Source organism: Acanthisitta chloris, unplaced genomic scaffold (assembly GCF_000695815.1).
Source record: "Acanthisitta chloris isolate BGI_N310 unplaced genomic scaffold, ASM69581v1 scaffold11096, whole genome shotgun sequence".
NCBI lineage: Eukaryota > Metazoa > Chordata > Aves > Passeriformes > Acanthisittidae > Acanthisitta > Acanthisitta chloris.
Genome location: NW_008679780.1, coordinates 6,933 through 18,964, shown reverse-complemented (window position 1 = coordinate 18,964; position 12,032 = coordinate 6,933). Strand labels below are relative to the sequence as shown.

The window sequence follows — 12,032 nt, the reverse complement described above, 5'->3', positions numbered from 1 at the left end:
GTCCTGCGGTTGTTGTTGCGGCTGTTGTTGCTGCAGCTGCTGCTGCTGCAGTTTCTGGTGCTGCAGCTGTTGCAGCTGTTGCTGCTGCAGCTGCTGCTGCTGCAGCTGTTGGAGCTGCTGTTGCAGGACATGCTGCTGCTGGAACTGGAGCTGCTGCGGAGGTCGGTGCAGCTGCTGCTGCGCGTGGAGCTGCTGCTGCGGGAACTGGAGCTGCTGCTGGGAGAACTGGTGCTGCTGATGGACTTGCTGCTGCTGCTGCTGGGGAAACTGGTGAGGCTGTTGCTGTTGGAAAGACTGCTGGGAGATCTGGGGTTGCTGCTGTTGCTGCTGCTGCTGCTGTAGCTGCATAAGTTGTTGAGGTTGCAGGTGTAAAAGAGGATGGTGCTGTTGTTGCTGTGCTTGATGTGACTGCTGCAATAAATGTGTCTCTGGTGTTAGTTTCACTTGACTAAACAGCACCACATTTGGATGTCCCTGTTGGCTATGATTTACTTGTTGTTCTAAACTTTTTGTAGGGGCTGAGAGTGATTGTAATATCTAGAAAACAAAGATTAGTTTTGTGACCTTTTGGTTGTCATTCAGTTTTAAAAATATTTAAAGAACTACTGGGAAAATACAATTTCTACAAGAAAAGAGCCCTGTGCTTAAATACCTTGTGAGCTACACAAAAATCTTTAACTTCTGATACCAAAGTGAAAGACAGGACTTTAAGCAAAGTGTGGAGCTGCATGTGGCTCCTCACAAAAGGCAATGCACATTTTAGCAAAATTTAAGATTTTAACCCATCCCTGTATTATGATTTCCCCATCAGCGTTATGACTATTAATACTATGTTAATAATTACACTGATCAACTCAATGAACTGTAATATTAATTTTAAAATCCCATTGGCCCATTAATTTAGAAGTTTAGTTCCACAGCCTTATTTTGACTTTAAAATTGCTAACGATGCCTCCACTAATTAGTGCTGTTTGAAACATGGGAATCTGGTTTTCTTTTGAACCAATTCAGGAATATATAGCTCTGGTTTTTTTAAACTGAATCCCAAAAAACCCAAAGAAAAACACTGATCTGCTGAGCACTAATAGTTTCTTGGGACAAAAAACCAACCTAACCTACCCATACTTAAGAATAATAGCTTTTAGGTTTATATAGCGTGCTGAAGAAATCTGGAATTTCATTAAATTTTTAGATAACTCACTGTTAAGGGAAAAATCATTTCACACTAAGCAAACACAAGTTAGCAAGTGAATTCTTAAAGCATCAGAAAAGGGAATATTAGGAAAAGTTCTAATAGATTAGGATGAGTTCTACATGTCTATTAAAATATTTATTTTAATATAAACTATTAGAAATGAGAAGGAGCATTAGGAAAATTCTAGACTTGCCATTCATAAAGTCTTCTAAACAAGAAATCAGCTATGGTGAGTCCTGCAAAGCTTGTTTCCTTCACCTGCTCTATTTCATCACACAGTGTCACCTTCAGTGATGAGTGTGAGAGAGGAGTCAAAGCACATCACTAAAACACAAAGCCAATTAACTGTATCCTCCCAACGAGATGTCCATCAGCTCTCCCTTAGAGGTGGCTCAAGTGTTTTTACAATGCATATCAATACACCTCAGGTGTCATGTAAATAATCCTGATGTGGTTTATGTAGCACACATATGCAACCATGATGATCACTAAGCCATCACTGCACCATCACTAACATCTCGACAGCACCACAGTATAAACATTAAATAACTAAAAATAATACACACAAAAATACTCTTTCTTTGGCTTGATATGAGAAGCTATTCTTCACAGAAAAAGTCCCACAAGCCAAAATTACAGAAGCTTCAGGACACATATATCAAAATAAAGGGATAAAACTGTCAAAAGTATCCTAGGGTTATATTCAGAGAATAACTCTGTACCTGCAAAATGCTTTATATAATTGCAGATCTTGCCATTGTGCACAAATCTGAGGTTCAAATTAACCACTAACTTTGCAAGAATATGCACCAAGACTAGCACTCATGCAGGACACAAAGTACAAGGCAAGTTACAGGGAAAAAGGCAGAACTAGTATTCCTCCTTCTAGGAAGCAGATTCTCAACTCTAGAGCTGGCACCTACACAGCAGCCTAGCACTGTACTTAGAGCAGCCCTTGCACACCACAGCCCAGTCCCTACTCCAACAGACTGGGAGAACAGAGTGTGGCTGAACCACACTACCACCAACTGCCCTATACCTCTGGGAACATTACTGACAGAAAAACACTTCCACAGGGACATCACTAAAGCCTATTTGATGGTACAGTCACTGGCTGTAGGAGATGTTGTGCTCAGCAGGACCAACCAGGATGTTGACAGTTCTGTTCAGGCCTTACCCAAAAGTCTCAGCCCTTGAACAACTGAAGGCACTGAGAAGTGGAATTCAAGATTTAGATTTAAAATGAAGCCTGTATTTGCATTTCATACCTGGGAGTCATACAGACAGCAAAGAACCAACACTTCTGAGTGCTCCATGTTCTGTGTCTTGGCACTGGCTGTGAGCCTCTGTGCCACTTAGGCAGCTTTCAAAGTGTTACCATAAGAGGCACATCCAAAGAAAGGCACCATTACTTATGCAAAAGGTGTGTCTAACATTCACCAGCACCCACTTTTCTCATGTTCCCTTCCCACAAACATCTAAGAGCTTCAATGCTGCAAGTGCATACTCACTTGCATTTTATTGTCTTCTAAAAGTAAACTCAATACAAGAACTGCAATTCTTTCAACTACACAAGTGGCATGAGAACATGTAAGTTAGGATTTCTGCATCATAATCCTGACTACACTATATAACAACTTCACGATGCCCAACACAACAACAAAGTACAGACCTGAACCTACAGTGAGAACAATCAATTTCACAGTTTTATGTCTTTATAACACAAGTAATTCCATGCACTGACTGAAAAGCTTGAAGGGTATGAAACCAGGTTTTCTGAACTAGCCAAATAAGTCTAAGTTAATGCACTTATTTTTCTTCTCTTATCAAGAAATCATTACTCAAACTCTAAACCATGCTGTGGTCAAACACTGCTTTACTCTTCCAAACATTTTTTCCAAATGCTTCTGTGAAGGAGGTAGGAATGAAGTTACTTATAACAGGGAGGTTATTAATTTGGCCACAACTTCTAAATACTATGGGGAACTTGTAATCTTTGGCCATTTGAAGAACATTAAAAGGAAACTGAAGTTCTTGGCTAAGATAGTTCCTATGATAAACTCCAACAGCTTATAAATTAAAAATCCAACACTTACATGTGCTACATTTGATGGTCTATTAATCTGCTGAATATCAGCATTATTAGTAATGTTCCTTAATGTCCGCACGGCTGGACTCCACGTAGCCATCATTTCCTGGCGGTCAGAGCTTTGGGCACCTTGGACTGAAGCCATTAGATTGCCCCTCACATCCGGAGGCAAAATGTTACCTGGCACTGGTGGGACATTGGCACATAAGTTAATTAACCCAGAGTCTTTCCCTTGAGGCAACCTACGCTTTGCTGCAGATGCCTGTGGGACTTCAGCTGGTGTCCAATTCAAATTCCTTTCTTGCTTTTCTGGAGAGGAATCTGAAGAATCATCAAACATCAGTTCCCCTTTTGCCTTCTCAGCAGTAGTAGATTTTGGTGAAAAGACTTGATCACCCAAAGGCGAGCCTTCTCGAGAAGATGCAGGGCTTGATAATTTTTCATCAGTACTAGCTTCATTTTGTGAATCTTGTTCTTCATTTTCTGCTTCTTCCTCCTCTTCCTCCTCCTCCTCCTCTTCCTCCTCGTATATAATCAAACGAGGATGGTAAGGAGTCTCTTCTTTTTTAGCCTTATCTGCTACAGAATCCAGTACCCAGTCTGGGGTCACAATTTTAATGCTATCCCGTTTGTAAGCACATTCGTACTTTTCCTGTGGGGGAGAAAAAAAAAATTAATTTTATTTAAAGACAAAAATCTGAAAACAAATTTTTGAGAGCAGGGCTAGAGCACGGAGAGGAAGATCACAAGAGGCTGTCCAATACCAGAGAGTGATCTCTCCAAGATCCAGCAGGACACACTACTGTGCAGAACCACAAATTCCAAGAGATTGTAACAAAATTCTCCACATTCACAGTATAAAGGGCTCAGAAGGCACAACTGCAGAAGATGAAGTCTTCACTTGCAAAAATACCATTACCTAAATTCTTCTCTAACCCAATCAACAAAGGATTTGAAAATCATGAAATTTGGTTCTGAAAAAACCTTCAGAATTCCATCAGCTAAGAACATCACAGTCAATACTAAGACACAGGTGATTTTTAGGTGAACATCAAGGTGAGTCTAAATACAGTTTATACTTACACTTTGTCTACTAAAAAAAAAGTTACAAAATAGCATGAAAAAGCATTTAGGGGGAAAAAAAAGAATTTCACAAAAAGGTAGAGACAAATATTTACCAAGCCATCACTGAAATAAAAAGCATTTCATCAGGAATCCAATTCAGAAACTGGTCAGATATTTTCCATACACCTCAGAAGTTCTGAACTGTAATTTCGCCCTCAACTTCAGAGTTACACTTCTGTCTCAGTATTAGCTAAAACCATTTCAATGAGAGGTTGACAAAACAGAAAACTTGATCCCTCCCTCCTTCCTTCTTATTTCATGATTTGAAGATAGACACAAATAACAAAACTTCACTGTTTCCATTTTTAAGAAATGGAAATAGACACAGAATCAGTGCTCTGTTTATTCCAACATCCTCTTTGATGGAAACCCCTCACATATAGCAAAACAGTGAGGAAAAAAGAAAACTTTCTTTAGCAAATTTGAAACTGATTTCAGGATCTAATATTTAAAAGTGACTGAAGTGAGATCTTCTTTGTATGTCAAACAATATAAATTAACAACAAGCACATTCAGAGGAAATTAATTTAATTTAATGGTTCTCTAGAGTTATTTCCTACAATGAAACTGCTATTCACACACAAAGAGATTAGAGATGAAACCATTTGATGATACAAGCTTTTGTGGTGAGAATTATTAACAATCTTGTTTTATCATCTTGTGTCTAGTCAAAGCAATCATTTAAGTTTTCCTAGTGGCAAAACTGCTGCAGACTTCATTGCAGTGCTATGTCAGAGCAGCAGGACTGGAAACACTCTAAGCAATCATCTCATAAAACTGTTCCCATTCAATGGTTATGTGAATTAAATATTTTTGTCCTACAGCTAGGACATGCTAATGGCTTTTCAAGCTAAAGGCAACATCCTTTGCTCTAAAAAACATACAATTTAAGTAAGCTTTTAAGTCAGTTATTTAAGTACAATTATTAAATTTATATCATTGCTTCTTACAAAGAACTTTAGGTAGCAAAGCCACACATTTTTCTCTTATCTTAGTATTAGAGAGTTTACATTAACTCCAAAATATGAAAAGGGTCATTGGTAGGACAATAATATACTCAATTTGCATAAAACAGCATTAAGAACTTGATAAAACTTTAGAAATTTATGTAAGGAGGTAGAGCACAGAACCTGATCTTAGAGTTACTCACATTCAAATAACTAAACTGTGTCACCCCTTCCACTAATTGGACATCTAAAACCAAAAAAAAAACCCCAAAACCTGCTATAATTGTGCTCATATTCTTAAAGGACAAAGAATTAAGCACACAGCCCAAAGCTTGCTCTGTTCATCCCATTAACTAAAAGCATCCAAGCAATTATTTTTAAGTGAGCTCCAGTCTGGTTACAGTATTTTCAGTCTCTGAATGAAAATATTAAATCAATTAAATTCTTCCTGAGGAGAAAGAATACCTGCATACTTCCTGAATTACCAGTTAACTGAAATGCTAATTTTTCTGATTCAGATTCTCCTTTTGCATAAAGAAAGCAAAATGGGCTTAGGAAGACAAATGACAGTACTACATTAGGAGGAGCTGTGGAAACCCTTGAGGGTAGAGAGGCCTTACAGAGACTTGGATAGACCAGAGAGCTGGTCAATCCCCAACCATATGAAATTTAACAGGAGCAATGTCAGATCCTGCACTTGGAATGGGGTAATCCTGGTTTCAGGTACAAACTAGGGGATACAATGCTGGAGAGCAGCCCTGCAAGAAAGGCATCTCAGGGTTTGGGCTGAAGGCTGAATACAACTCATCAGAGGGACAGCCATGGCTTGGGGAGCACCAGGCACAACACTGCAGCTGGTCAAGGGAGGTGACTGTCCTGCTCTACACTGTGCTGCTGTGGCCCCACCATCCTGGTTATCTAAGAGGAATGAGCTGAGGGACTGTAATAGTTCTCTTTTCTTTAAGGGGAAAAAAATCAACAAAAAAAAGAAGGAATAAAAAAGAAAAAAGCCTGTTCTTCCTTCTGCTCTTTTTGTTCCTTTCTCCCTCATAACACTGAAGAGCATTTTATGCCATTTTTCAATTTTGCCATTCAGTTTTCTTCACTGATCCTCTATGTACAGATTTACAAACAATTATGACGTGTCAAAATTAGGTTAAGACAAAGAGAATAAATAATAAAATTCTTTAGTCAAACAGGAAATCAAATACCAGTATGAAACTGGGCACCTTTGGAAATAATCAGGCTTGAATCCATGCAGAAAATAAACAGGAATTGAATAGCTGCAATGCATAATTGTGCTGAATTTAGTTGTTAATGAACACTCTTAAGAATTCTAACTTCAGGCAGATGGAAAATTTTTGATTATTCGGGAGCAAATGAGAGCTACAAGAAGAAGAACTGTACATGTAATAAACTCTTACCCCCTTTGGCTCAGGCACAATCAAATGAGTACACTTCTTATTGAGGCTCAGCTGGCAATTTCCTCCATAAAAAGTAATCAAAGCCCACAGAGTACTTCGGTCTTCAGATGAAACCTAAAAGGAGGGTAAAAAAGCCTTTTAGTTCTATGCAACCAGCTGTCTTCAGCTGGAAGAATTTTAGTACAACCCATGACATACCATTTACAAGTCTGGTTAATGTATTACCTTTCACCTTTAAATACCAAATTAGCACGAAAGTTAGAGAGAAAAAAGGGTAAAAGACACAAAAGAAAAAAACAGTAATTTTTAACCTGCACAGAGAAAGAAAAAACACTCTTCACTCCTGTAAAACTCGACACTAATACATCAACTTCCAGAGGAGAAAAAAGTTAGTAAATCAGGCAAACAGAAATTATTTCTTAGATAACCTGTAAAAATTCATTAAACAGAATTTTAACAAGCAGACCAAATTAACAGCCTGTGTAAAGAACTGCTTGTTTCTAACAACTTATGTCACAGCAATGTCCCCCTCCCCTGCCAAGAAAGCCACATGTATTGAAGCCATTCCCAGAGTTAGTGACAGTGTTACAGGAATGACTTGTAAAAAGTCTAAAGCACACACACACACAAACTGTACATTGGAGTAGACTGAAATATGGTTTACTTACCTGAGAGAGACAGGCAGTAACTCCAAAAAAGATCTGACATGATTCTGGAGAAAAGCCATTTACGCTGGAAAGCAGGTGTCAAGGATGAAAATAATTAAATGAGAGTTTCCTGAGGGACATGAGAAGGAAATTTAACAGTGTGCATAGTACTTCTCAGGTATTCTCACGTATTTGACCATTCAAAAAGTTTAATCTTTAAAAGCATGTTGCCTGTTTCCAACTGAAGCTGTATGCAGCGAGAAGCGACTGAGGTACAAACTGAATCAGGACACCTCTAACACTATGACTGACCTTGGTAACATTATAAACTTGCCTCTCCCAGAACATCTCCCTCAGCCCAACCACAAAATGCCTCACTTATAGGAGTCAAGAGCTTCCATCCATTATCAAATGCTTATTGTCCATACTTAAATATACAGGAGAACCTGAAAAAGACCATATAGAAGTATTACATTAGACAACATTAACATCAAATTTAATTGTGGTAGATTAACTTGGGCTCTAATAACGTCTTTATCAATGATCTGGACAAGGGCATCAAGTGTACCCTCAGTCAGATTGCAGACAATGTCAAGCTGGGTGAGGAAGGCTCTGCAAAGGGATCTGGGCAGGCTAGATCAATGGTCCACAAACAACTGTATGAAGACCAACAAGGCAAAGTGCCAAGTCCTGCACTTGGGTCACAACAACCCTGACTGAAAACAGCCACCACTGGACTGTTTGCCTCAAGGCTTGTAGATTCATGGGGTGTCTCCAGTCACTGAGATAATGTGGCACCATTGTCCTCCTGCATTCCACCTAGTGAGGCACCATTGTCCACCCCCCAAATCCTCCAGCTAACCGACATTCCGAGGCAATGAGGAACCACTATCCACACCTACCCCCTGTGGCTGCGGAGCCATCTGCCAGATAATGATGGACATCCCTTCCAGCTGCCTAGACCATGAGGTATCACAGTCCACCACTGTACACACTGCCATCACTTCCAGCTGCTCAGACCAGGACACTGGGAATTGCTCAACTCCAGGCAAACTGACCAAGAGGACCTGACAGAGCCCTCTAAGAAGGCCAGCGTCCAGAGCATGGGACACACTCACCACTGAAGAAAACACAACTATGGATCATCAGAATGCTGGTGGACCTATGGTCGTGAACTATCCCCATTTCTACACGACTACGGATCAGTGGAATGCTGCTGGACCTATGGGGTTGACTATCTCTGCTGCACCATCTCAAATCTTGCTTGCTTTCCCCCTTTTTCTAACATTCCTATCACCCTCCCTCTCTCCCCCCTGAGTAATCAATAATAAAGTCTCACTCCCTAACAGTATTTGGACCTCATTTGTGTCTTAATTGGGGGAATCGATTGAACACTCCCAAGTCTGATCAGACCAGAACACTGTAGCCACACAATACTGAGGCACTGTAAATTGACTGGAGGGACCAAGCAACCTGCACCTTGGGAATGGCCTTGTGAAACAGGAGAGAGACAGAAGTGACCTGGGAATGACAGATGGACCATCTGACTTCTGTAACTTCCCTCCCTTTTCTACACTTTCATATGATCCTGCATTTAAGATCCATGTACATCTTGTTGGAAAAAAAAGACTACAGAAACAGATGTGCATTGTGTCACAAGTACACATTGAGATTTTTGACATTAAACAAAATTATTTTCCCAGCGCTGTTGACAAGATGCACCAGCAACACTTGAGATTTGAGACCCAGAAGAGACACCACACAGCAAGCTGACAACAAAGCCCAGAGCACTTTTAAGCTTAAGAACAGATTACTGCCATTACCCAGAATACTCCAAAGTTCAAGTCTTTCACTGTGTTGTTCTGCATCTCACCTAAGGTAGAAATTCAGTACTGGATCTTTCAAAGTGTAGATTTGTCTGTTCCTTGCCTGAACATCTACTTACAGCACATAAAGCTGCCACAGCTTGGTATTTAGGAGGTCCATCAGTTTGCCTGGAGCATGCACTTTCTAAAGAATAGGAGTGAAACAGACCCTCTTAAAACAATTACAATCAGCACAGCAATAAAACAAAATGGAGGGAATGCAGCAAAGCTCAGGTTTTTTCCTGACATGAACAAAACTCAGAAGTGCTCTGACCCTCTTTTATCTACACAAGGCCATGGGAAAATAAACCTTCCTCATTCTTGCTTTTGCTGCCAAAGAAATTGCTAGCCCTCTTTATGGCATTATAGCTGAGGTTTTCACATAAGAAACTCTTTTTCCTTCTACATGAAGGCTGTTTCCAACTTCGTTTCTCTGCTACTTCCCTTCAACTGCAGGTGAAGTCAGATTTTGCCAACGTCAGTTAGAAGGGCACAGGAGAACACTGTGCCTTCTGAAGTTCCCACTAGTGAAAACAACCTCCATTAAGAAACAGGCAAAATTACTGTGCTTTTATATTGTGTTAAATCTTTCCACATCACACTTCACTTTTAACAACTGACAGGCAAATGCCCATCGAATCAGTACCAGAATTGGTAAGCCAATATAAAACCTTTAAGGCTGTTATTAGATACATATGTCTAACTGTCATAAGATGTTTTTAGGACTTGTTTCTCCAGAAATTCAATGACCACTTTGAGCATTACATCTCCAAATTACAACATTAACAAAAGATAAAAATGCAGACTCTCAAACCTCTAACCTAAACATGGTCCAAACCCAATCAGCTGGAAATCTAAGCTACTCCTATTAACTAGTGTATGTTCTCATTATGGCAGTACCTAAACCCCTAATGACAGGCAGGAAGTCACTGCACTAGAAGCCATAAAGACACTGACACAGAACAAAACAAAGTTAAGACTTAACAACCCATTTTAGTGAGCACAATAAGGCTCAGAATAAAATCTCAACCCACCACGTTCTGAGGACATGAAGTGCTAGAAAGAAGAAAGCCAAAGGTCCAAGGATACATTTATTACTGACAGGTGTACAAAACTTCCTTCTTCCAGGCTACTCAAGAACATGACACTACTGAGACCTGGTCTTTTCATCTGGCCCACATACCCACAATAAAGACTTCCTGAGCAATAGTCATTGAGGGCTACATTCCCATTTATTGCTACAATTTATTTATGGACTGCATCATTCTGTTGTTTTATCTGCTGATTTCTCTCCTGGGTATGCAATAACGTCAGCTCTTAGAATATCCTTTAAAAAAACCCTGGTTTCAGATGAAAGACCAATTTTCTAATACTGCAGTTTCTCCATGGGAAAGAATGACATCAGTAATGAAATGTTAGGTTCCTTATGCCTGAAAATGTAGCTAATTCCAAGCTATTTTTTTGTCAACAGGAACAGGGAGAAGGTTTACAGGCATGTGACATATGCAACTGTACACTGCCATCCTGATGATGAAAGGACAATAAACACATTTATTGTGTCCAGACACAAAAGACAGAAATCACTAGTCTAGATTACAGCCCAGAGACACAGTGAGATGCAAAGGCACCTGAAAATACAGGGTGTAAAACAGGAATTCTTAATCACTGAATCACTTGAAGACCTGAATTCCTAATACCAACACCTGGATTCTAGGATCTACCACCTCTTGTTTTCCATTACAGACACAATCACCTGCTAACCACATTCCAAAATGAGATCTCATGCCTGACAGATTCCTTCCTAGTCCTGGCACTATTTGTTGCAATTATCCACTGGTATCTATACTGAAAGGTATTGCTCTGCTTCAGCTTGGCCATGTACAGAATCTTCATCTTGAATGGTCTGAGAAAAAGACACAAGATTTTCTTTTCTATAAAAATAGCCATTGAAAAAATTGAGGAGAACATAAGGATGCTACAGTAACAACTCACAAGAAGAGGAAGGAATACATTATCCAATGCAAGAATATATGTTCCAAACAAGTTAAGAAACAGAGATCTAGCCAAACTTGAACAAGGCAAGGAGAGACTATCTCAAAAATGAAATACTAACACTATCTGTCTATAAAGTGTTATTTGTAATACACTGTTAGGAGCCGTTGTGTATTTATTCCTTAATTTTGCTTCTAGAAAAGGCAGGAAAAGCCATTCAGCTCTGAACCATTCTTCACCCCCATAGTGCACTCCAGAGTTTTTCCTGGCTCCTCAGGTAAGTTATGTATCACCTTCCAGTTAAGATGCTTTGAGTCTATTTGATAACAGTTTTCCTGTAAGTCCCTGTGAAGCACGAAATAGCCAGAGGGATGGGAAACTGAAGTAAGACAAAGAAGCTCCAGGCACACTGCAATCTTGGCAGGCAAAACACATCCTATCATTTTTAAAATTTAAGCTGTACCTACTTGAAACAGTCTTTAATCCCTCGATGGTATCTACTTTTGCATGTTTCCTATAGAATTAGTTCTGTTTTGAACTTAAAAGGATACGGCAGAAGAGCTCCACAGCGAACAGACAAGATCACCCAAGAAGGCTGGAAAAAAATAGAAAGCCCAAGACATTAAAAACCTTGGTCTGCATGCACAAAATATGAATTACCTTCCAAGTTCATACTATAACTAGTTTCAATATATCTCTCCCAGCCTCGGAAGTCTGTTTCACAGACATTGTACTTAGGTCTTCACAA

At 39.6% G+C, this 12,032-nt stretch overlaps 1 protein-coding gene across 1 annotated transcript in view; it reads right to left on the bottom strand.

Moving 5' to 3' along the window:
• PAXIP1 (PAX interacting (with transcription-activation domain) protein 1) overlaps positions 1-12,032 on the bottom strand; it is a gene marked incomplete at its 5' end in the record, with an annotated part of 28,162 nt that overhangs the window by 14,062 nt on the left and 2,068 nt on the right. Inside the window, 6 exon segments of the mRNA XM_009077448.1 lie at positions 1-7; positions 10-537; positions 3,292-3,936; positions 6,781-6,894; positions 7,449-7,512; positions 11,836-11,879. The exon segment at positions 1-7 is cut by the window's left edge and continues 192 nt beyond it. Coding sequence (XP_009075696.1) covers positions 1-7; positions 10-537; positions 3,292-3,936; positions 6,781-6,894; positions 7,449-7,512; positions 11,836-11,879 — 1,402 coding nt within the window.